At 39.1% G+C, this 20,946-nt stretch overlaps 2 protein-coding genes across 4 annotated transcripts; one reads left to right on the forward strand and one right to left on the reverse strand.

Annotated features, from left to right (window-relative positions):
• Positions 1–936: 936 nt before the first annotated feature.
• On the reverse strand, positions 937–9,999 carry LOC138043121 (histone RNA hairpin-binding protein-like). 3 transcript variants are annotated; one of them, XM_068889252.1, is made up of 6 exons: positions 9,733–9,999; positions 8,966–9,178; positions 6,154–6,243; positions 3,908–4,066; positions 2,806–2,964; positions 937–1,977 (listed from the first exon to the last, which is right to left on the reverse strand). In XM_068889252.1, exons 1-6 carry the CDS (start codon positions 9,891–9,893, stop codon positions 1,818–1,820), a joined length of 942 nt encoding a protein of 313 aa, XP_068745353.1. In that variant the 5' UTR covers positions 9,894–9,999; the 3' UTR covers positions 937–1,817. The 3 variants fall into 3 exon arrangements, with proteins under 3 accessions (XP_068745353.1, XP_068745352.1, XP_068745351.1); XM_068889251.1 differs by having other exon boundaries at positions 937–1,974; positions 6,154–6,249; XM_068889250.1 differs by having other exon boundaries at positions 6,154–6,249.
• A 15-nt stretch (positions 10,000–10,014) lies between these two features.
• On the forward strand, positions 10,015–17,252 carry LOC138043122 (serine/arginine-rich splicing factor 10-like). Its single transcript, XM_068889254.1, has 6 exons — positions 10,015–10,241; positions 10,315–10,419; positions 13,367–13,470; positions 13,937–14,036; positions 16,130–16,156; positions 16,556–17,252. The coding sequence occupies exons 1-6, from the start codon at positions 10,030–10,032 to the stop codon at positions 16,812–16,814; spliced, it is 807 nt and encodes a 268-aa protein (XP_068745355.1). The 5' UTR covers positions 10,015–10,029; the 3' UTR covers positions 16,815–17,252.
• Positions 17,253–20,946: the final 3,694 nt, after the last annotated feature.

A 20,946-nucleotide genomic window follows, 5' to 3' on the forward strand; every position in this document is an offset into this window, starting at 1 on the left:
GCTCTCCATAGGGGCTTTTCAGGGCCAATGAAACACAACGAAACGACAGAACAGAACAACAACTTTTAAGAATCCCAACTGGCCGGAGGCAAACCAGTTGGCTATTTACAAGTGCAGCTGGGAAGTTGAACCAGGGACTACCAGGAACAAATTCAATGAGTGGCCAGAGCGGGTCTTGAACCCGGGATCTCTGGATCTCAAGGCAAGCGCCCTAACCACTGGGCCACACTGTGTTTTGTGTCAATTATCTTAACTCAGTAGTCTTAATGTGATATATTTTTTTTAAATGGAGTAGTTGTAGTCAGGAGATGACATTACCAACTAATTTAAGCTAGTGTACACTAGCTTTTAAAAATTAGTTAAATATTTCAGTAACACGTATCTTCTTAATCATGCACGTACACTGCATGGCATATGTAACTGGCACTTGACCAGCTCCCAGAGGACTGCATAGTACAGATGGTAGAGCAGCATGCAGCAGTTGCAGTCGTGTGGACCATATTTCCCAGCCTTCTTTCCAACCTCGTTTCCAGGGTCTGTCTTACAAGAGAGACCCTGGGAACGAGATTGGAATCTTTTACACTTGCATGAGATGCTCATCCCTCTAACATCACATATGCAATGTTGTCAGTTTTATTTCTAAAAGTCTGTAGCCGAGTCATTTTTTCAAGAGCCCAGAGTGAATTAATTCCGGCTGGGATCATATTTACAAGAAAGTGAGGATGAATCAAGTAAGGCGACAGTTCGGGCTACTTGTTCAGAAATTTGGTTGCCCGTGCTCGCAAATAGGGCACCCCAGGTGACCGTTAGGCAGCAACCTTGCATAAGAGCACATCTTTCAGATCTTTGACCAAAAATTTGCATCAACGAGGTTGGAATCTTTCACAACAGTGAGTTGAACTTCATAAGGTGCCCATCCTTCTAACAACACATATGCAATGTTCTCAGTTTTATTTCTTACATAAGAGTCATCTTTTAGCAAAAATGTGCAATCTAAAACATAATTTCAAAATTAAAACACCATTCTTTACTATTTTGAAGGTCTTTGAAAAAATATTTTTTCCGGAGCATTTTAAAACTGGTTGTCAAATAAAGCACCGAAGAACCTACGACTTTAAAACAATGAATGTAGAAAATGTGCAATCCAAAATAAATATTACAATATTACCAGTAAATCACACCATTAACCAGGACAACTAGAAATGCAGACCAACTTTAATGGGAAGGATTTACAGGATATTAAACTGCCCAAGCTATTTTTTTAACCTGCATTGTTATAAAAAAAATAATGCAAATTGTTAAAAGTAGTGTACATAAAATAACTTTCAATGAAATTGCTAACCTTTCCAAAACACAATAAATCAGAAGATTTCAATGATATGGGAATTTCTAGCTGGGCATAGTGGTCATTCATTTCGTCCATTCACTTTTCAGCCATCCTATTTTAAATTCATTGTGTTAGAAGCCTAGCCTCTCTTTTAAAACAAACAGCACTTTGGTGAAATTAAAAAAGAACTGTTGTAGATTGGAAGAAAGGTATTCCATTGAAGTCACAAAAGCTTTCTTGGTAAAATTTGGTCAAACATTGTCCTACAGTCTTTGGGCCTTTTAATTTCTAAATATACAATATTATTAATGTAGTACAAACAAACAGCTTGCAATTTTCTTGAGCAGGAAAGTCGCTAATGCTATATAGCTAAAATGGTTAATTTGTTAATGAGGGTCTTAAAATGACAAGAAATTTGCTCCATTTCACATGCAAGTTTCAAAATGTAATCTTAAGTTTTTGTTACAAAGTTAACAATTATTGGTAGTTCCTAAAGAGGTAATCCATCATTCATTAAACATGCATCTATGTCAAAGCCATGGAAGAGATCATCAACACTGCTTGGGGTTGATGTTGACATCATGTCATCATCAGCATCACAGTTACTGTCCACTTCCATCTTAACATCACTTGAGAGTAACTGAATGCTGCTGTCGATCACAAACAAACAAACAAACAAACACACAAGTTACATTTCACGAGGATATAAAATTCATTAAATTTAAAAAGAAGATGGGTGACAATTTCCGTGCTGAAGAAAGCACAACAATTTCAGCAAACCTGTACATTTTTTCATGATGTATCCTTACACAACCAATGTTATTTCAAAAGAATGACTGTGAGAAAAGTTTGATAGCCTGCAAGGACTTTTTTATCGCATTAATTTAGCAGTCATGTATTCAGGAATGTTGTCTGTGCTTAGGTCTTTTGGTAGTATAAAAATTGTTTTTTCCTTATTGAAGCATTGTATGCCAACCCTCATAAGTGACAGTTTATTCACATTTTAACGCTTCCCTGGATCAAAAATTCATGGACTTAGTGTTATTATTATATGGGTTGAGGTTGTTAGTTCACTGCTGTGCTCTAGTTTTCTTCTCACCAAAAACCAACATCTGAATGCTGGATTAGTGTGAAAGTCACAAAGGAATTAAACTGGAGAGAACTATGTCATGGCATAGCCATGCCATGAGGAAAGACGAGAGTTGTGTGATATGACACCACATAGAAGTAGAAGGTGTATGTGAAAGAAGAAGAAGTGTTCAATTATTGGTAGACCACTCATGTTCCACTATGTAAGCTCATTAATTATCTTATCATATCGAACACACTGTGCCTCTATCAGTATGCCTCTGTTAGTTGTAGACTATAATAATCAAAGCTGCATAATTTTGGCATTTTTGCAATGATGCAGTAAATTAACCCAACTGCAGTTTCCGTAATATCATAAAATGTCTGTTTGGAGTCTCGAATTACTGTACCTCTGTGATGAAGAAAAGAACAGATCCTCTTGCCCTTCAGTTGGTGGATCCCACACATGGAGTTTACGCCGCCAAATCTTGACTTGACCAACCCATGAACGTGTGCTACAACTTTGGAACTTGTTAGGGGTGTTAGGGTCATCTTTAGTACGGTCTTCTCTACACAATACATGAAAATAATGACAGTCAGTCTTTTGCCAAATAAATGCATTGTTGCTAACACTGTGTTCCAACAAACACAAAAATGCGAGTAACCTTTTCCATGATATTGAAATTACTGGGGAAATGCGTTTTTAAGGCATTTGAACCTTAAATTTGCTTTTTGTCACATTTCAACTCACAACCAAATTGCAAACAGTAGTCATGAATTGACTATGAAAGGCACTTTTCCATGCCATTGCAGTAGAGGTTTGGTTCAATGTTCAGGGCCAGTAAATTCCTTATATCCATCCACAGTGAAAATTAATGTAATTGACTTTTACAAGAAAAGATTTTAAAAGATTTTTCTTTAAAACTCATTTACATGTCATTAAAGGGGACATGACTTTTTGAGTGGAGAAAGAGGTTGTTAACCCACTGATCAGTAAAATCGTCTGGTTTTAGACAGAGTAAAATCTATGAAGTCTCACTTCCAGGGATCAATGGATTAACTTTCACTTATGCTGGCCATCAAATTGGGTACACTTGGCCATGCATAATATTTCTCGGGGGGCTGTTTGCATGCACTGACACTTGTATGCATTAAAATTTAATATTAACAACAATATGACTTGGTGATATATTACGTCTACTTGACATTTTAGTGTACACATGTATGATGAAAATAAAGCATGTGCTACTCATTCCTGTCTGCCAAGAGAGAAATATAAGTTGTCATGTCTTGGTTATGGTGTACACTTTTTAATGCAAGATAATTCTTTATCTGGTACAGCAACTTGGAAGGGGACCGGGTTCACACCAAAATGACTTGTTCCAGTAGGGTACTTAATTGCAGTGGTATGATGTACACAACTACAGGGCCATAAGAGAGAGCCCCAGACGTAAACAAGGGCAAGTACAAAGTCGTCCTTACATTATGTTAAATACCCAGGGCACTCTTTACCTTTTCACTGCAGCAATGTAACGTCCATATGCTAATGTATTCTTGCCAAAGTCAATTTGTTTCTGGCGCTTTTCAAGTCTATGTTCATTCACAGGTAAATTTTTTTGCTTTGATGGGTTTTGTTTTTGAGCTTCAGAGAGCAAAAGTTTTCTTTTGGGTCTGCAGAGAAGAAAGTAAAGTTTGTGTAAGTCACTGTGTAAATCAGTTATTTTAATCTGCCTCTTAGAATGCCATTTAAAAGCAAGTGCCATCAGCAAGCTCTGTGTTTGAGATCATACCATGACCATACAAGGCATTGTGCCTAATGTCTGTCCCCTTTGAAAGAAAGGTTGACTTCTCAAACACCTCACTAGTCCAAAGGAGCAGAAAATTGATATTTGTCTGGCTTTGTGAAAACTTTGCCATTGTCATTGATGACAACCAAGCATCCATGACAGTTGTAGAGCAGACAGTTTTGAATATTACAGCATGCGTTGTGACTGAATGAGTATGAAAGAGAAAGATGAAGCAAAGATAATGACAAAAAATGAGTGGACGAAGTGGATATTATTTGGCAATGTCTTGTGGCCATGTCTCCTGCACTTCGCTCTCATCACTTGGCACTTCCTCAGTTAATTAATTAAATAATTAATTATAATATCAAACACAGACTACAATGTTTGAGCAAAACAGTTTATTGACAAGCAGAACGAGACACTGGTGTGAAGTCAATAAACAAAACCGCCAAGGCCCAAACATGGTAGTATGAGGTTGAGAGTGATTACAGAATTTGAAATAAAGGTAGTATGTGGTTGAGAGTAAGTACATAATTAGAGATAACAGTAACATAAAAAAGCGACAACTAAACTAAACAGCAATATGTAGCTGCCACTCTCTTTTGTCGATCAGTCATTTCGAGATAACTTAAATAAGTCACTATGCCAGTCACCCTGCACCTTAATTAGCTCACATGGTACTCGAGCTTCAAAGGCAAAAGTAGCACCAAGGCACCTAAAACTATGAGGGGAGTAGCGCAAGTACAATAACAACAAAGTGCTGGTAAATTGAATTTAATTTGCAATGAATTATGGTCACATGAATTAGTTACATGTACAGGCTTTCAGGAGCGTAGCATGGTGAGGCGGCACTGAAGGTGTGAGCCTCTAGGAAGGGTGTTGGGGCATGCTCCCCCAGACAATTTTTATTTTTAGGTCTTTTTAGGGCCTCGGAAATGCCATTTTCAATGTTTTCCAAAGCATGAAAAAAAGCTAACTTTTCAGAAAACTCTTGCATGTGTAAAAGTCACTTTTTGCCGAAAAATCTTTAAATCAATAAATAAATAAATTAATTAATTAATTAACAGAATAAAAGATATTTTTTAGATTTTCGAGGTATGCACATGCGTATATGGACGCTATGCTCCTGGCTTTTCATTTTACCAAAAACCAGTTGCCTGGAATGACCAGACGACTGCTAATGTCAAGCACTGCAAGAGGTATCCAAAAACAGAAGCAATAGGAAGAGACCACAATAGTGTGCAACCTGTGATAACTCATACACAAGTTTCACACCTATTCCATGAGTAGTGGTTTCAATAAGTACTGAGAAGCGACAGCTGATGAAAAGTGTTATTGGCTACTTCACTCCCTTCAATCAAAGTAATTAAAGACATATCCTTTTAAAGTGCTACTATGATTAAAAAAATTCACTTCCCTTTTCCTTCAGATTTTGACAGCGTGTTTGCTTGACACCTGACTGGCAAAATCTTGAACTTCGAATTTTATCCAAAGGCTATTTTTTTCTTTGAGTGCAAGTTTAGGATTTGATGGTCCGCTATTATTCAGGTTCAAGACTGACCAATTGGACCTCAGAGGGTTGGATCAAGGATAAGATGACGTCAAAGTCTCACTAGCTTAAAATTGCAGCGTGTAAAAGCAGTTTATATATACGTGCAAAACATGAGTTTAAAGGCTGAAAGTTTGAAACTCCTGTGCTGCAAATTCAGCGTGTTGCATTGCATTTTTAAACTAGTGAGTCTTTGCAGCTGTTTATCCTTACTTAATTGAGGAGCAGCATTTCAGGGGCGGGACACTTTTCAATTTGTGATGTACGTTAATTGTCTGTATTACAAGACGCGAGTGATGTTGAAGTTGGGGAAAAGAGCAAGGCAACACTTCTTGACATTTATTGAATCCGTGTGAATCTTATTACTTGCATTCTGGACATATCTGGAACAAGGAGACAGCAATCAGTAACTGTTCATGTACCTGGGATTTGTTTCCTCTTGTTGTGAAATTGCTTTTTTCTCTTCTTCTTCAACCAAGCTTCCCCAATCCTTGATAACTTCAGGGGTAGTGCTAAAACTTTGCAAAAAAAAAAAAAACAAAAAACACACAAAGAAGCATTTAGTTACAAAGAGAAAGGTTTTACCTTGTGCCATAGGTGGTTTCCACAGTACATCATCACAGCCATGTTGGTGGATGAAAACAATAGATCTTTCATTAGCTCATGAATGATGCAGGTAAGTTTTTTCTTGAGCCTGATTACAAACCATATGATGTATATTGACATTGGAAAGACTACAAACTGCACATCACCCTATGGGATCATGCAATTTTGTTTGCTTTTGAAAAAAAATACTCTTGCCAGGGTTTGTGCTGGATTTTGTGCATAAACTTCTAGGAGTATTCAATGAGTTTTCAAGAACAAGAAATTGAGTTTTCAAGGGGTGTTTGTAAGAATTCAAACAATGCAAGAGCGCTTTGGCAAGCTCACTGTGGGGGTGGTTGGATAGACGCTGCTCATGCTGGAGGGCAATTAAATGGTGGTCGGCAAGGTCCCGCTGGTCCCGCTGTGTCCGCATTTCACGCGAAGAAAGGCCACGAGAACGAATAAGAGAGTTCAAGGCGGAAGTGGCTACGGCAAGAGTGAGAGGAGAAACGACTCCGCCTAACGGCTCCTGACGAAGAAGTTCCGTTTCCAACTCCTGGACTGCTCTCTCAGCGAAGAGGTTCTTGTTGGGGTTTTTGGCCTGGCCAAGCTCAATAGTAATTCTGTACTATGCTATACATCGGGTTTCAGTGTTTTCTTTGCTGAAAAAGCCTACCTTGATATTCTCTCCCCCATCCTTCAAGTTAAGTGCATGCACAGGCATCTTAATTAATTTAATTTTTGCATTTTATCTTTCACTAATAGTAAAAAAAAATAAGGAGTTTGCCATTGTCAAATTTGCAAGACAGCATTTAAATTTTTTCAAGGTTTTAGCCACTGTTTCCTTGGTCGTTAAACTATTCCATGCAATTGTCCCTCTGTAATGGATGGAGTCTCTGATAAAATTTGTCTCTGGACTTGGAAGAATGATATCCTCATTTCTTCTGCTGCCTGAATTCCTCTGTAAAAACAAATCTTTAAATTCCGTGAAGGTCTAACCTTTTCAGCATTTGAAGACAAACTCAGTTGATCGCACTTTAGACGTTGTTGTCCAAGTTGCAAGTGCAGCACAAGAGCACTGTCATGGGTTTAAGTCCCATTCAAGGCTTTCATTAATAATTACAGTGTATGAACTCTTTCCTTCGTAACAGTGACACTTAAAAATTTGCTCTGTCCGATGTAAGATGATTTTACTCATTAATGGAGTTTGTATTGGGGGTAACAAGGGTTGACTACAATAATCATTTTCGCTTAGAATTAGTAATGGTAATAGGACTGAATGGAAAAAAAATTCAGGGAGTAATCAGCTGAGTAATTTCAAAATTGGCCGAGCATGCAGCCACGCAGTTGTTATCGTAAGCATAATAAAATTTGAGGGTAAAAGATGGCAGAGAACAGGGAACGAACAGGATAAGAGGGAATATAAAGAGAAAGGAAGACAAGCAAAAAGGGAAGTAGCCAGAGCAAAGAGGCTGGCATGGGAAAGTTGGAGTGAAGAACTGAATAGTAGTGAGAAGCAAAAAGAAATGTTTAGAATTACAAAACAAAGGCAGAAAGAGAGAAAAGATGTAATTGAAGCAAAGTATATATGAAGGACGAAAAAGGAGATATTAACGAAGACACAGAAGGAAGAGATACTAGGGAGGTGGAGAGGTTACTTTGAAGACCTGTTAAACAAGAAAAATGAGCAGAATCTGGAAGAGATAGGTGTGGTGGAAGGAACAATAGAAGAGATCTCAGAGGAAGAAATAAAGAGAGCAATAAAAGGAATGAAAAGTAGAAGGAGGAGGGAGTGGAATGACTGGTGACTTGCTAAAGAGAGCAGGCATGGTAGGAGAACTAACAAGAGTATTCAGAAGTACTGTCAATGAGGGAGAGATTTCCAAAAATTGGAAGGACAGTGTGACTTTCAATTTATAAAGGAAAGGGAGATGGTTTCGGAGTGTGGAAAATATAGGGGAATTAGACTATTGGAGCATGGAATGAAACTGTTTGAGAAGGTGCTGGAAGAGAGGTTGAGGAAATTGATAAAAGTGGATGGGCAGCAGTTTAGTTTTAATCCAGGAAGGTTGACAATAGACACAATTTTTAATATGAGGCAAATACAGGAAACGTTCAGTGAGAAGAAGAAACTGTATCATGTCTGTGGACCTGGAGAAGGCATTTGACTGAGTGCCAAGGAGAGGGTGCCAGTAAGGCGTGTGGCTGGAGTTATGTCTCTGTATGTGGAATCAAGGTCAACATTGAAAACAGTGGCGGTGTTGACAGCAGAATCAAAGGATGAAGTGACTGACGTGTTTAATAGTTGGAAGGCAGAAATGGAGCAGGGGGATTGAAATTAAATATGGAAAAGACCAAATCAATGGTGACTGGAAATAAGGAAAGAGAAAGGCTTCAGTCAGGCAGATGGCCATGTGGATGCTGTGGAAGAGGAGTGGGAGCAAACTCTGTATTGTGTACGGAGTGTAATAAATGTATCATACCTGAGCTTCCACATGCCCATTTTTGTGTGAATTGGGCCAGTTATGTGTAACTGCTGCCATGTGCAAGGTGTGTAAATAGGCTTTTTTTTTTTGCACATAAATTAAATTTGCAGTTATGTAGCATCTTCATCGCTATCACTTATTATAAAGTTCGTTAGTAACTCACTCTGTAGCCCCAAGTGGGGGAAATTCCTTAGAGAGGTCCAAATGCATTTCTTGGGAATGTGTTGAGTCTGCAAGTGCAGTTTTCCTGTTTTCACTCCACCGATTTCTGGAAAACTGCGAAGTTCTGCTCTTCGATATGTTCTCTTTTGAATGATTTTCAGCAGATGGAAAAAGCGAGATGCACTGATCTTCTGATATATTTTGCCTTTTACGCCTGAAAACACAATAACAATATTGTTGTATCCTAAACCCTACAAGAATTTTGTTCATCATAAGTAACAGAAAAAGTACAAATTAATTGAGGGTGCTTCCTCTCAGGAATAACTACAAAGTGAAAGCTACAAGGGAGCACAACAAAAAGTTTCTTTCCTTTTTTCTAGACCGCGAATACAGCCGCATCACATCGCTCAGCTCCGGCCGCTTGCAGCGGGCGATGGATTAGCTAGAGTCGTAATTGAGCAAAATCAACAACATGTAGATGAGTAGAATTGACAGAAAAGGGCAGTAACAGTATAAAGAAAGCTCTGTTGACTAGTTACAAACGTATTACCAACGATTCAAAGCACCCTTATCATAGCGAGCTATACATCTATAAGCTCAAAAGAACTCAGTCCAACTCAGGCGGGAAATGGGCTTAGATCTTCAAAAAGATCAAACGTTGGATTACAACGGATTGATATAACAGCCTTTTGCAACAGTTCTATCAGAATCTTCTTATCTCGTAGCTGAATTAAATCGGCTAAATAAAATAGAATTTAAACTTCATACCTTCGATCATGATCATAAGACTCTGGGGTTCTTGGGTTCTTTCTTGAACGGAGCAAGGAACATTCTCTGTCCGCGCGCGAATCTCTTGAAATACGGCATCTTCCGACGCCTTTTAGACGTGAATTTTTGTATTTATCTATATCTGTAGGTGTGACGTCCATAATAGCATAAAATGATATCAAAAAGTAGAATAAAACGTAGTATTGAACACAAATGCCGACAGTAAATGCGTTTTGTTGCGCGTAATGTGAAACGAATTTCGCGCCAACTGCAGCAAAAAAAGCTTTGTTGCCTAATATGGTGGCTTTAACCAAATTTGGGACAACGATTGTTACGAAGGTGATGACCAATCAGAATGCACAGAGCATATTAGTATCCCATAATTTTCCTTTCACTGTAGCGTGGCTTTTCAGCGTTTCAGGAGAAGGCGAATTGAGCTTAAAAATGTCTCGATATTCTCGACCTCCAAACAGCTCACTTTACGTGAGAAACTTACACCATGACACCAGGTAAGGGTGAAAGAATCTTTTATGTGATCTGAAGGAGTCTCCTTTCGATATTAACTTAAAATTTTCTTTCTAGACCTGAAGACCTTCGTCGCATGTTTGGAAAATATGGCCGCATAACTGATGTGTATATTCCTTTGGATTACTACACGAGGGAATCCCGTGGATTTTCCTATGTACAATATCCTTTTTTAATTTTGTTCCTGAAATTGTGATGTTATCTTTGAATTTATTCTCTACAGTTGAAAACTACTTCGCCCTAAAATTCTTTTGTTATACTTTGATAACCAGGGCTAAAGCGAAAGTCCGCAAGAAAGTCATGCAAAGAAATCGATAAAGATATAAAAGCCCCAAGCTAACCCAATGTGGAAATGATAATTAAAAGCTCAAGTAATAAAGAGTCGAAAGTTGATAAAGGCAAAGGCGATACAAGCGAGTATAACGTTGAAAGCTCAAGCTTCGTCTAAAATTGCAAGGTATAAAGTAACAGAAAAGTTCAAGGGTAAAGAGCGTTTTGTAGAGTCAAGGCAAAGAAAAAGCTCACGTGTTGCACCTTCTAGAAAAGCTTCATTAAAGAGAGGGTTTCGCAACCAAGGCAAGTTCAAGCGTTCGTTCAAAAGATATTCAAAGGTTGCAATTGAGCGATGTGGAGTCCTTGCTCCAAAGAAAGAAAGAAAGCGTAAGTACTTTTGCTTGCTAAAGATGGCCGTGTTGTTATGTCAGTTAAACAGAATTAATTTTTTCTTGGGAGTTGCTGAAATGTCTTTTGCACTACACACTCAGAGTGAATATTGTTACTTAGCAGCTTCATTAGCTAAAAATGATTTTCTGACTGTTTTCTATTTGGTTACCCTACATTCCCTCAAGGTTCTCTAGAAATTCGAAAAGAGAGGTGGGTGCAGAGGTTAGATTTCAACTAGGGTGTGATGTTGAGCGATGCTCTAGAGCTTTCTAAATCTCAACCTCTGAAAGGATAATATGCACTCTACCTTTAGGAAAGTGGAACTTATTTATCTGAAACACATCACTTCTAATATCCTGTGTTATAAGGTGTCACAGCAAAGTCATAGTTTATTTGTTTCAAGTTTTGATTTATTCTGAAAATGGAAAAATGTGAGGTGTTACTATGCGGACATAAGAAGTGATTTTTTCCCAATCTTTGTACATACTTCAAGGAAGGCTAGTAGATTGGCCTCTGCCCTTCCACAATTTACGAAGTTAAATCATAATTATTATCAATACGTGAGGCCAAATGACAAATTGCCTCTGTAAAATGCACCTTTCTGAAGGCCAAACGGGAAATGATCGGGCTGAAAATGCAATGAGAAATTCTGATGCTGAGGACCATTTCAATGACAGAGTTGGTGCAAGTTTTTGTGGATGAGTTTTTTGCATTTTTTCTCAATTTTTGCTCTTGTTTAGCCGATCATATTGTAGCAACAACTTTCAGTAGTTTAGCATCTCTCATAACGTATAACTTGATTGGCTCGATACCCAGACTGAAAACAAAGCAATAATTAGCAGCTCTCTTAACCTGCTATTGTTTGGTAATGTAAACAGCTTCTATTGTTTTGAAGTCTGATACCGATTCACACCAACTAAACACGTTTAATTAAACCAGGTTTAACAAAATAAAAATGATCAACGGAAGGCTGAAACACTGAATTTTACGTAGGATTCATGTAAGTTCTAATGTGTGTCTTCATTGTGTTGAATTTGGAGTCTTCATAATGTCAGGTAGTAATTTGTATGAAGAAAACAATTTTAAACCATGTTTAACTAAACAACGTTTAAACGTGTTTAAGCTTTGGTGTGAATGAGGTATAAGTCATTGTTTCAATTGTTTAGTCTTTTGTTTTCAAGTAAGGGTATCGAGCCAGTCACATACGTTACGAGAGCTGTGACATGATTCACAACTTTCCATACCATAGTTTCATGCTACATGCATGCTTATTTAATGAATTTGTATGATTTGGCGTTGTGTATTGATAATGATAATCACATCACTTTTTTCGGGCACATAGTTTATTTATGTCCTTCTAGCATCATTTAAACCCTTGCACTTGGGCCACAAATAAACTCTATGCCCTTCAAATGTCATGTGAGTGACCATTACAATTATACCAAGGCCACAAAGTGGCCTGCCAGTGTAATTGAGATTATATGAACTGACAAGTGGTTGCTGGGAATACATATTTCGTGCCCCGTTGGTGTTATGGGATGACATCATTTTTTTCCTTTGGGGGTCCATGGGAGGCATTCAAAGCACAAGCGAGCGGACTGTCAATACCTGTTGTTTTCTCATTATATTTCATCTGCAGTTTGTGAAATATAATTTAAAATGCAAAGGTCTGTTTTCAGGAATCATTGTTCCTTTGAAATGCATGGGCCAGTTCAGGACAAGTTTGAAAGTAAAGTTGTCAAAGCAAAGTTCAAGCACACATAAAATAGAGTTTGATACATTACAGAGAAAAGAAAGAAAGCCAAGGTGCAAGATCAGTTTTTGTCAAGTATCACCATGGTCTCTTCAACTGTTTAAAAAGCATGGAGGGAGGGCATTATGCAAATATTAGTGGTCGAACACAACTTTGCAAGGAATACTACTTGTGCTACTGTAAGTGAAAATCTTGCCTCATCAAAATTTCGTAGTTTCAGGAGAAGGCATGGAAGAATTTGTACGGTTGTCGTTGGCCATTTAAAAACTGCTTCAGTTTCTTTTTGTGAATAGCAAAGCCATGGTCAACCAGATTTTTTCTTAAGTTTTTGTTAAGAAAAGGATATCGTTGGTACAGTATTTTGTTATCTTGATATGAATAGTTACAGCCCCAAATTTTGCTTGATTTTCCCCGTAAGTGTGTGCTCTACATGTAATAGTTTGATTATTCAAATGAGTTTAATTCAATTCATCTGGAATGGAAGCTGCTTTGTCAGGTTGCAACAACAGTAGACATCTGTGTTCTGCAAAAAGAAATACAGGGCACTGAATTGAAAGATGTTCACCTGATGGGTGTGTAGTAAAGGAAAATGTGGTCTGGCTAGCATAAACTCCATCTTCAGTGAAGCACCCTTGTAGCTTCTGGTAAAGATCAGCTTTGGTATAGAGAAAGTCAAGCCTTAACATCTGGTACATTTGAAGATATCAGAGATGCAGAGGATGCTCATTACTATCTGGACAGAGTGGTATTGCTTGGAAGAGAACTTGAAGTTCAGTTTGCAGAGGGAGACAGAAAAAGTAAGGCAATATGAAGTGCTATTTGTCAAGTCAAAAAAAGGTGTATGCATATGTGTATTGTCTGATGTTAAGGATAGGATTTGGCACTGCAGGGTCCTTCAAAATGTTAACCAATCTGCATTTCCTCTGATGTTTGCTCTATGTGGTTGAAAAGGATTTGGTGGAAAAAGGTGGAATATCTTTGTGTGAAAACAGTGTGACTGGCTTGCTATCTGAAAAGGATATTAAGTAATAAATCACTGAAAGAGAGAACGTGATGTGTGTTGATATTTGGTGCCCCTGCTATAGCCAGTGATGCTAGCTATTTCAAGAGCCTATTACAAACTGAATGGTAAGAACAGAGCACATTAATTTGTTTAACATGAAAAAAACTGTTTCTTTTGTATATGAAATTTTAAATAGTCAATGGACTTGTCTGCTTATGTTGGAGGCGAATTGATTTTACAGCAATTGATATGCTTTTTAGCTCCGAACCAGATGAGAAACAAAGAAAGGCGAGAGACATACAGTAGCAGCGGTGGATACAGTAGCAGCAGCAGAAGAGACAACCAAGAGGATAACTACAGGTTTGTACAGTTTGAGGACAACGCACTTCATGCCTGTAGAGCTTTTTTGTGCTGGTTGTAGAGTTCCCATGTTTTTGCAACAGCCCTGCAATTTGAAACTGGCTACGTGTAGCTGTAGGATAGCACGTTTTTTTATTTGTCATACTGAAATACCCTATAACTGCACTTACATGACCTGATTTTAATCACAGTCTGATGAGAAGGCGTCTTGGAAAAAAGGAAACTTTTTTTTAAGCAATAATAATAGTCTCCTATAGAAACCTGAGTGGCTTCTTAGTGCAGTTGGTCGAGGATTTCACCGGCATTGCAGAGGTCATGGGATCGAATCCCGTTGAAGATACCTGAATTTTTCAGGTGTCTGTGTAAGAGACAGTTCTCTTCTTGAACAAATCCCATACCCCCAAGAATTTGCATAGGCATTATTTTCGATTTCTCTTAGGACATCTTTATAAAAGTGAAAGTAAAGTGGTGCATTTATATAGCGCCTTTATCACAAACGTCTCAAAGGCGCTTTACAATGATCAATTTACCCCCAGCGGACTGGAAGCATATACAGGCGCAAATTGCAGCCGCTTCTAAGCAGTCCATGCATGCTGGTACTCATTTTACCGACCTCGGAAGGATGGAAAGCTGAGTGAACTTCAGCGGGAAAGAAGGTCGCCAAATATTCCACTCTCGGCAGAACCGGGAATGGAACCCAGGACCTTAGGGTTGGAAGGGAGTGATCTTACCACTGCGCCAACCCCTCCGCCCTGTCCCTGAAGAAATTGCAAACGATGATAATGCAAAATTTTGGGGGGTAAAAGAGGTGTATTATGGTATTTATGCAAGCAGAAAATCGCTTAAATTGTCCAGTTAAGTGCGAGGGTCACATTTCTCATTCATAGAAAGTTATCATTACAAAAAGTGCTTTTGTTCCATGAAAAATAAATTCATTATTTGAAACGGTGGAAATAAGTAGTAACCTTGTGTAGGGTCTCATCTTTTAAACTTTTTTTGACCGTTGGAAAAGATTAAAAGCAGTTTATTTTCGCTTTCAGGTTTTCCCTACCCATAGCGTTGAATAGGAGATTTTTTGCGTGTAGTTTGACCTCTTTCATAATGGGGGCCAAGTCAAATGAAAATGGACAAAATATTCTTCTGTTTTAATGCTAATAAGCCTTTCTCGCCTCGCTGCGACGAGAACATTTCAAAAGAATGTTTGTTTCAAAACGAGGGCAGTAGGTCTAATTAATATAAATATAAAGGAATGTAAAGGAGGTCGCCAATTATGGAAGTCGTCTATTGCGGAGAATTTTTACAAGTTTTGCTGTTAAATAAATAAGAGCCAATAAGTGATTTATTATTAACGCTAATCCCAGATTAAAAATAAACCAAGGAGTTATCAGTTTATTTCTCTACTCCCAAATGCTGTTCAACGCTGATATTCGGCACAACTTTACTTTAGAAGAAGTTAATCTTGAAAAACAAAAATAAGCAAAGGAAACTTTCACCAATAAGTTGAAAACATGGAACAAACGTTTATGCTACCCAGGATTATGTTGATCGGCTTTCGAACAACCTGGCCCTGGACTGTAAACTAAGGATAACCGTTTACATATAAACTCTTTTTGGAGAAGTGTGTCAGTTTTTGAAATAATGTGGTTGATTTGAAAAGTGTCAGTTTTTGAAATAATTCGGTTGGTTCTGCAACTGTTTAAATAGTACAAATACATGTAACTAAGGGTAAAATATCGTGGAATATTGGGACTTGTCTCCTGTGTTTTCTGTTTAATAGTAACTTACAGAGTTTAATGAAACCTAATATAGGCAGTGTGACCCAGTGGTTAGGGCGCTTGCCTTGAGATCCGGAGATCCCGGGTTCCTGACCACCCGTTGAATTTGTTCCTGGTAGTCCCTGGTTCAGTTTCTCGGGTGCACTTGTAAATAGCCAATTGGTTTGCCTCCGGCCAGTTGGGATTGTTAACAGTTGTTGTTTCATTTATTGTTTCATCGGCCCTGAAAAGCCCCTACAGGGAGCGGTCAATTAAGTAAGTATGTATGTATATATATGTAGATATGTATTGATCCCATATTTTTACTGTTTTCTGCAGCCGCCGTTCCCGCAGTCGCAGCCCAAGGTAACTTGCATTTTTTTCCTTCTGTTTTGAATGACGCTTTTCAGTTTTGCATCAAAAAGGGATAAAAAGTACTTTATTAGCATAGCCAAGAGAGGTGTTCTTCCTGATAGATTTTTCCGCAACTACTGAATGGTTGAAAGGACAGGGATTGTTGCATTCGTGGGGAAAGTAGAGGACCAGTTTTAATTTTGATTCGTATTTTGGTGCTCTTCGTTTCGCCGCTTCAGTGTTCTGTTTGGTCTTGCCAATATGGTTTAGTGTAAGTTCTGTCCTTTCCGCAAGAACATGAATGGAATAAGTTCCCTGTCTTCATTTCTAGTCCGATAGACTTTATATCTCTACGCTTCTTGCTCTGGGATACGAGAAATATTCTCCAATTAAATGGTGTTATTGTTTTAGGCGTCGCCGTCGTCGATCCCACTCGAAATCCAGATCCCGTTCCCCAAAGCGCCGTGATCGCAGCAGCCGCAGCGACAGAAACCGTGAAAATCACCGCGAGAGTAGGAAAGAAAAGGAACGAGAGAGATCACGCTCGCGCTCACCGTCACCGGCACGGTCACGTTCAGCCTCACGTTCGCGCTCTGCGTCTCCTGCAGCAGATTTTAGCGAGAAGGAAGAGGAGCAAGGTCGACAAAGTCGTTCACCCAGTCCAAACTAACCGTTGTCTTGTCCAAACATTAACGAGAACTTGTTCGAAGATGTTGTTGTCACGTAACTTGAAAACTTTTTAACCCTTAGGCCCTGCACTCGACTTGCAGTGCACATTGGATAGTTGGGTTTATTATTTTATGACCAAGTACTTTCCTGAATGTTATTCTGAGCATTCTGTAGCTGCTGCAGTTAAAAGGAAAATTGGACTTTATGTTTAACTTTTCTATCGTGCTTGTACCAAACTAGCGAACTTGTATCACCAAAAAAAACCGCTTTTAAATTGAACTAGTGAAATAAATTCTTAAATCAAATATTTCAGTGTTGAAACGGAGGACAACGAAAGGGTCATTGTCTTTCGACGGAGTTCTTAATTTGTGAATAAGCAAAGATGGTCATAAGAACGTTGTTTTAACAAAATGATTAAAATCATGCCCTTCAATTAAAACCTGAGCTCGTTACTGTCTCGGTTAATGACAGTGATATACCACATTATTAAATTTTCGACCTCGGTTACAAGCTTGCAAATGAGCGCTGGTCATGGGACATTTGTCCAATTAATTTGAGGTTTTGACTGGCAAACGCTCAGTCTGACCGGACAGGCTGACAGAGGTCTTTTACGAAATAAAGCCAAATGCGAAGGTGGCCTTTTAATATATGGCTGTAAAGCATAATGCTAAAGTTTCATTTTGATTTGTTTTCATTTACAGCTTGCGTTTCACGTCGTCTTACGAGTAACGCTTGCGCCGAAAATGAAAACACTCCCGCCCATATTCATGCAGTTCGGATTTCAAAATTCGCGCGAGGTGTTTCACGAAAACTCATTTACATTGATTTAGATTAAATGATTTAATACTGCAATGTACCGTGGAATCAACAAGATTTTTTGACCAGTTTTACAGCGAATTTTTAGGGATTCGAATTGCATTTCTCACCGCGACTTCAATAACTTAATTAGTAAAGTTAACGTTCTTGCGTATGCACAAAGCTGAAGCATTTCGGGATTTGTAGAAATTTATTTTGTTTGACGAGAATGAGGAAAAAAAAGAAGCAACAATATTGTCAAAACAGCATTTGACAGTGCGCGCATGTTTTGCTCGTTTTCATTGTCACGAAACAAAAACACTTCTAAACCGTTCAATTAAAAAAGCCAACAACTTGAGATATATATATATATATATATATATATATATATATATAAACCATCTCTCCAATTCTCAGGTCTGTATGGTACATCGTTTCCGAGTTATTAATTTGCCTAAGCGTTTCACATGATGCTTCAAAAGAAATAACTGTCAGCGCAAATTTTCTGTACTAAAGCCATTCCGTCGATCATCGCTGCGTCATTGTTGGGGACGCGGTCATCTACTTCTGGGCTCTTCTGCAGAGGAGCGGCGAAAGCAGCTTTGTTCGTCTTACGAAGGTATCCATCCGGTGTTTATAAGGCCCAAGGACCGGAAGTGGTCCCAGAGCGTGCTTCAGAATTTGTCTCATTTCAGGATTTCGCCCTTGTGCCATAACTATTGACCAAAGAGAGATCGATCAGCTTCAATAGTGAATTAGACAAAAGTGTTATGGCTTTGGTGGGCTCCCCAGCACAGTCACAAATGAGTCCTTTTTTCTAATACCCGCTCCCGCGAAAATCAGTTGTGATGTCCCTGTAAAAAAACATCGCAGAAGCAGGCATGTGGCTTCTTCTGATTGGTTAATATTGGCGGCCCTTTGTTTCGCGCGCAAAGTGTATCTAAAAATAGATGCATTTGTGACTGTGCTGGGGCAAGACAGCAAAGTGGTAGATCAACATTCTTATCTAATTCACTCTTGTCAGCTTCCAGTATGACAGTTCTGCCATTAGACGTCACTTTCTTCTGATTCATATCACAGGAAGTGTTCAGCTTGTAAGACTTCATAGGGTCATGAAATTTCTTCACCTGGGGTACACTTTCCATGCCCTCTTTCTAACGTGTCGTAACTTCTTACCATCTCTCATGTGCTTTCTGCAAATCTGTTGCGACTTCCTTTGGAGGAGCTTTTGGTGTAGAAATACTAACGAGCCCTTGCTGGCTAACTGTGAAAGGGTTGTTCGAACCTTGAATTATGTCTGCTACACGGGACACTGCATCCTGGTCTTGTTTGATTCGTGGACGTTGAAGATCATTTGTGTCTAGAGTCCTTGTTCCCATTGATCACATCCCAAAGTTGGCCAAGGAAAGCGCTTCTATGCTCTGCTGTGATGTAGTATAAATGAATGAAGGGGTAGTTTCTAAAGAAACTGTGGTGCTGCGTCCGTGGGGAAGTAGTATACAAAAATTTGGTTTTATCAACGGAGTTGATACGGTAAATTGGCCACCGTACAGAGATGCTAAAAGCTAAGAATCTCTGTACGGTGGCCAATTTACATTATCAACTCCGTTGATAAAACCAAATTTTTGTGATGTAGTATAATTTCACTGCGGTGGGCTGAAGACTGAAGCGTGAGGTTCCACCTTGGGCGGTCTGTGTGACTTCTGTTGTCTGGTGCACTGGTATCTTCCAAATGGGTTGTCCTTTGTAAGTAAAGCAAGGGGTAATCATGTTTAAAGGTTGGTGAATTAATAGTTCCAACAGACACCCCTGAGGCCGACGGTGCTATTTCTTCACCCCCTGTCCCTTTCAGTTTAAGCAACATACTCTGAAAAAAGAGCGAAGAAGGCTGAAGATGTGCCAACCGAAGGCGAAATTTTCTCAATACCTTACCTGACAGCTGAACATAAAAATGACCATCCTCGAAAGCCTTCAGAACGTCTTAATGAGACTGCAAGTTTCGTCATCTGGGCGTAGTATGGCGTGAGATATCTGGTGTAGTTGAACTTGTCATAAGCGAAACACCAGGGGATCATTGCTCGTATAGCGTGCACATGCGAATACCAGTTTCCCTCTCGCGATGCGCGTATCTTTCCTAGAACTACATTCTCTACCATTTCCACAAAAATCATCCAGACAGGAGACAGTTCTCAGTTTCTCTGGAAACTCCATCCACACCACCAAGACTTCATCAAGGATGGGACTTTGAAGAAGATGTTCAAAGGATTCTTGCTAGATGTTGCCTGCCAGATTGCTCACCCGCTCTAGTAACATGTACTCTAGGCGCCTGATTATCACGGTCGTCCAACCACGTAATGAATTCCTGCCACGCCAGTTGCATCAGAGCTTCGTACTCACATTTGTGTGCACTCAAAGCTCGATTGTATTGCTTTCCAACAAGAACGTCAGTTACAGAGCCTTCTGCCACTATTCGGGATTCGATTGAAATATCTCTTAAACCGGCGTCACCAAACCCCTTTCCAATGATTGACAACATATTTACAAATTGTGTGAATGTTTCCATCAATAGAATGTTCGAGAAGCGTTGCTCTTTCCAAGCGACCTCGCACGCTTTGGTGTATAAACCTTGATCCATCACAACGACGATCGTGTCAAGGGATAGTTTGCTCCTAATCTCTTCTCTTTGAATTAATGTCTCGAAAACAGTTGCCAAGTCTGTTTCTGGGGCGTTTATGGTGGGAAGGTATTGAATCACGTCGGCGGAGACTCACTTCATCTCTGGTTAAACCCAGTCCAGCTCGGCGTCTCCTTGGTTATTCGTGTCTGCCAGCCTTGTAAGGATCCGTACCAAGTTCGTTGCTGCAGCCTCTTTTGCTGGTTTGCCTGCTGTTGGCGTTTGATCTTCATTGGTAACTAGAGGGATACATACAACTGGAAAATGATTTTCTTTGGTATGATTACATCACGGATGTGATTGAAAAGCTCTGTATAAGCTGTTTGCTTGGCCATTTCGTATTGCGCACTATCATCATCTGTGGTACCAAAATCTGTCATCTGATGTCCTTTTCCTTGTGTAGCTTCTATGGCAAGCAAAATGATAATGTGCTTCTGCAGCAACCACATCCTTACTAACAATCGAATTCTGTTTTGCTATGGCGGCCTGGCGAAGAGTCTTGTCAGCTCGGAGTTGGACGGCTTGCACGGGCTTCTCTCTGTATAATTGTTGTTCGAATACTTACAGAGAAAAAACCTGTAAATACGGCATTCACTTTAACTGGAAGGTTGAAAAACTGCATCCTTTAGGTGTAGTTGTCTTTTCTTTATAGTCTTGTGTCAAA

Source organism: Montipora capricornis, chromosome 3 (genome assembly GCF_036669925.1).
Source record: "Montipora capricornis isolate CH-2021 chromosome 3, ASM3666992v2, whole genome shotgun sequence".
In the NCBI taxonomy this organism is placed as follows: Eukaryota; Metazoa; Cnidaria; class Anthozoa; order Scleractinia; family Acroporidae; genus Montipora; species Montipora capricornis.

What these genes read in the sequence shown, in the direction of transcription:
- LOC138043121 (XM_068889250.1), bottom strand. Translation starts at nt 9,893, where the DNA reads ATGGACGTCACACCTACAGATATAGATAAATACAAAAATTCACGTCTA. An exon ending in TCTTATGATCATGATCGAAG is followed by an intron (nt 9,179 to 9,732) that starts GTATGAAGTTTA and finishes TTGTGTTTTCAG; the next exon opens with GCGTAAAAGGCAAAATATAT. An exon ending in TTCTTTTCTTCATCACAGAG is followed by an intron (nt 1,978 to 2,805) that starts GTACAGTAATTC and finishes TGTGATCGACAG; the next exon opens with CAGCATTCAGTTACTCTCAA.
- LOC138043122 (XM_068889254.1), top strand. Translation starts at nt 10,030, where the DNA reads ATGGTGGCTTTAACCAAATTTGGGACAACGATTGTTACGAAGGTGATG. An exon ending in AACTTACACCATGACACCAG is followed by an intron (nt 10,242 to 10,314) that starts GTAAGGGTGAAA and finishes TTTTCTTTCTAG; the next exon opens with ACCTGAAGACCTTCGTCGCA. An exon ending in CGTGGATTTTCCTATGTACA is followed by an intron (nt 10,420 to 13,366) that starts ATATCCTTTTTT and finishes AACATCTGGTAC; the next exon opens with ATTTGAAGATATCAGAGATG.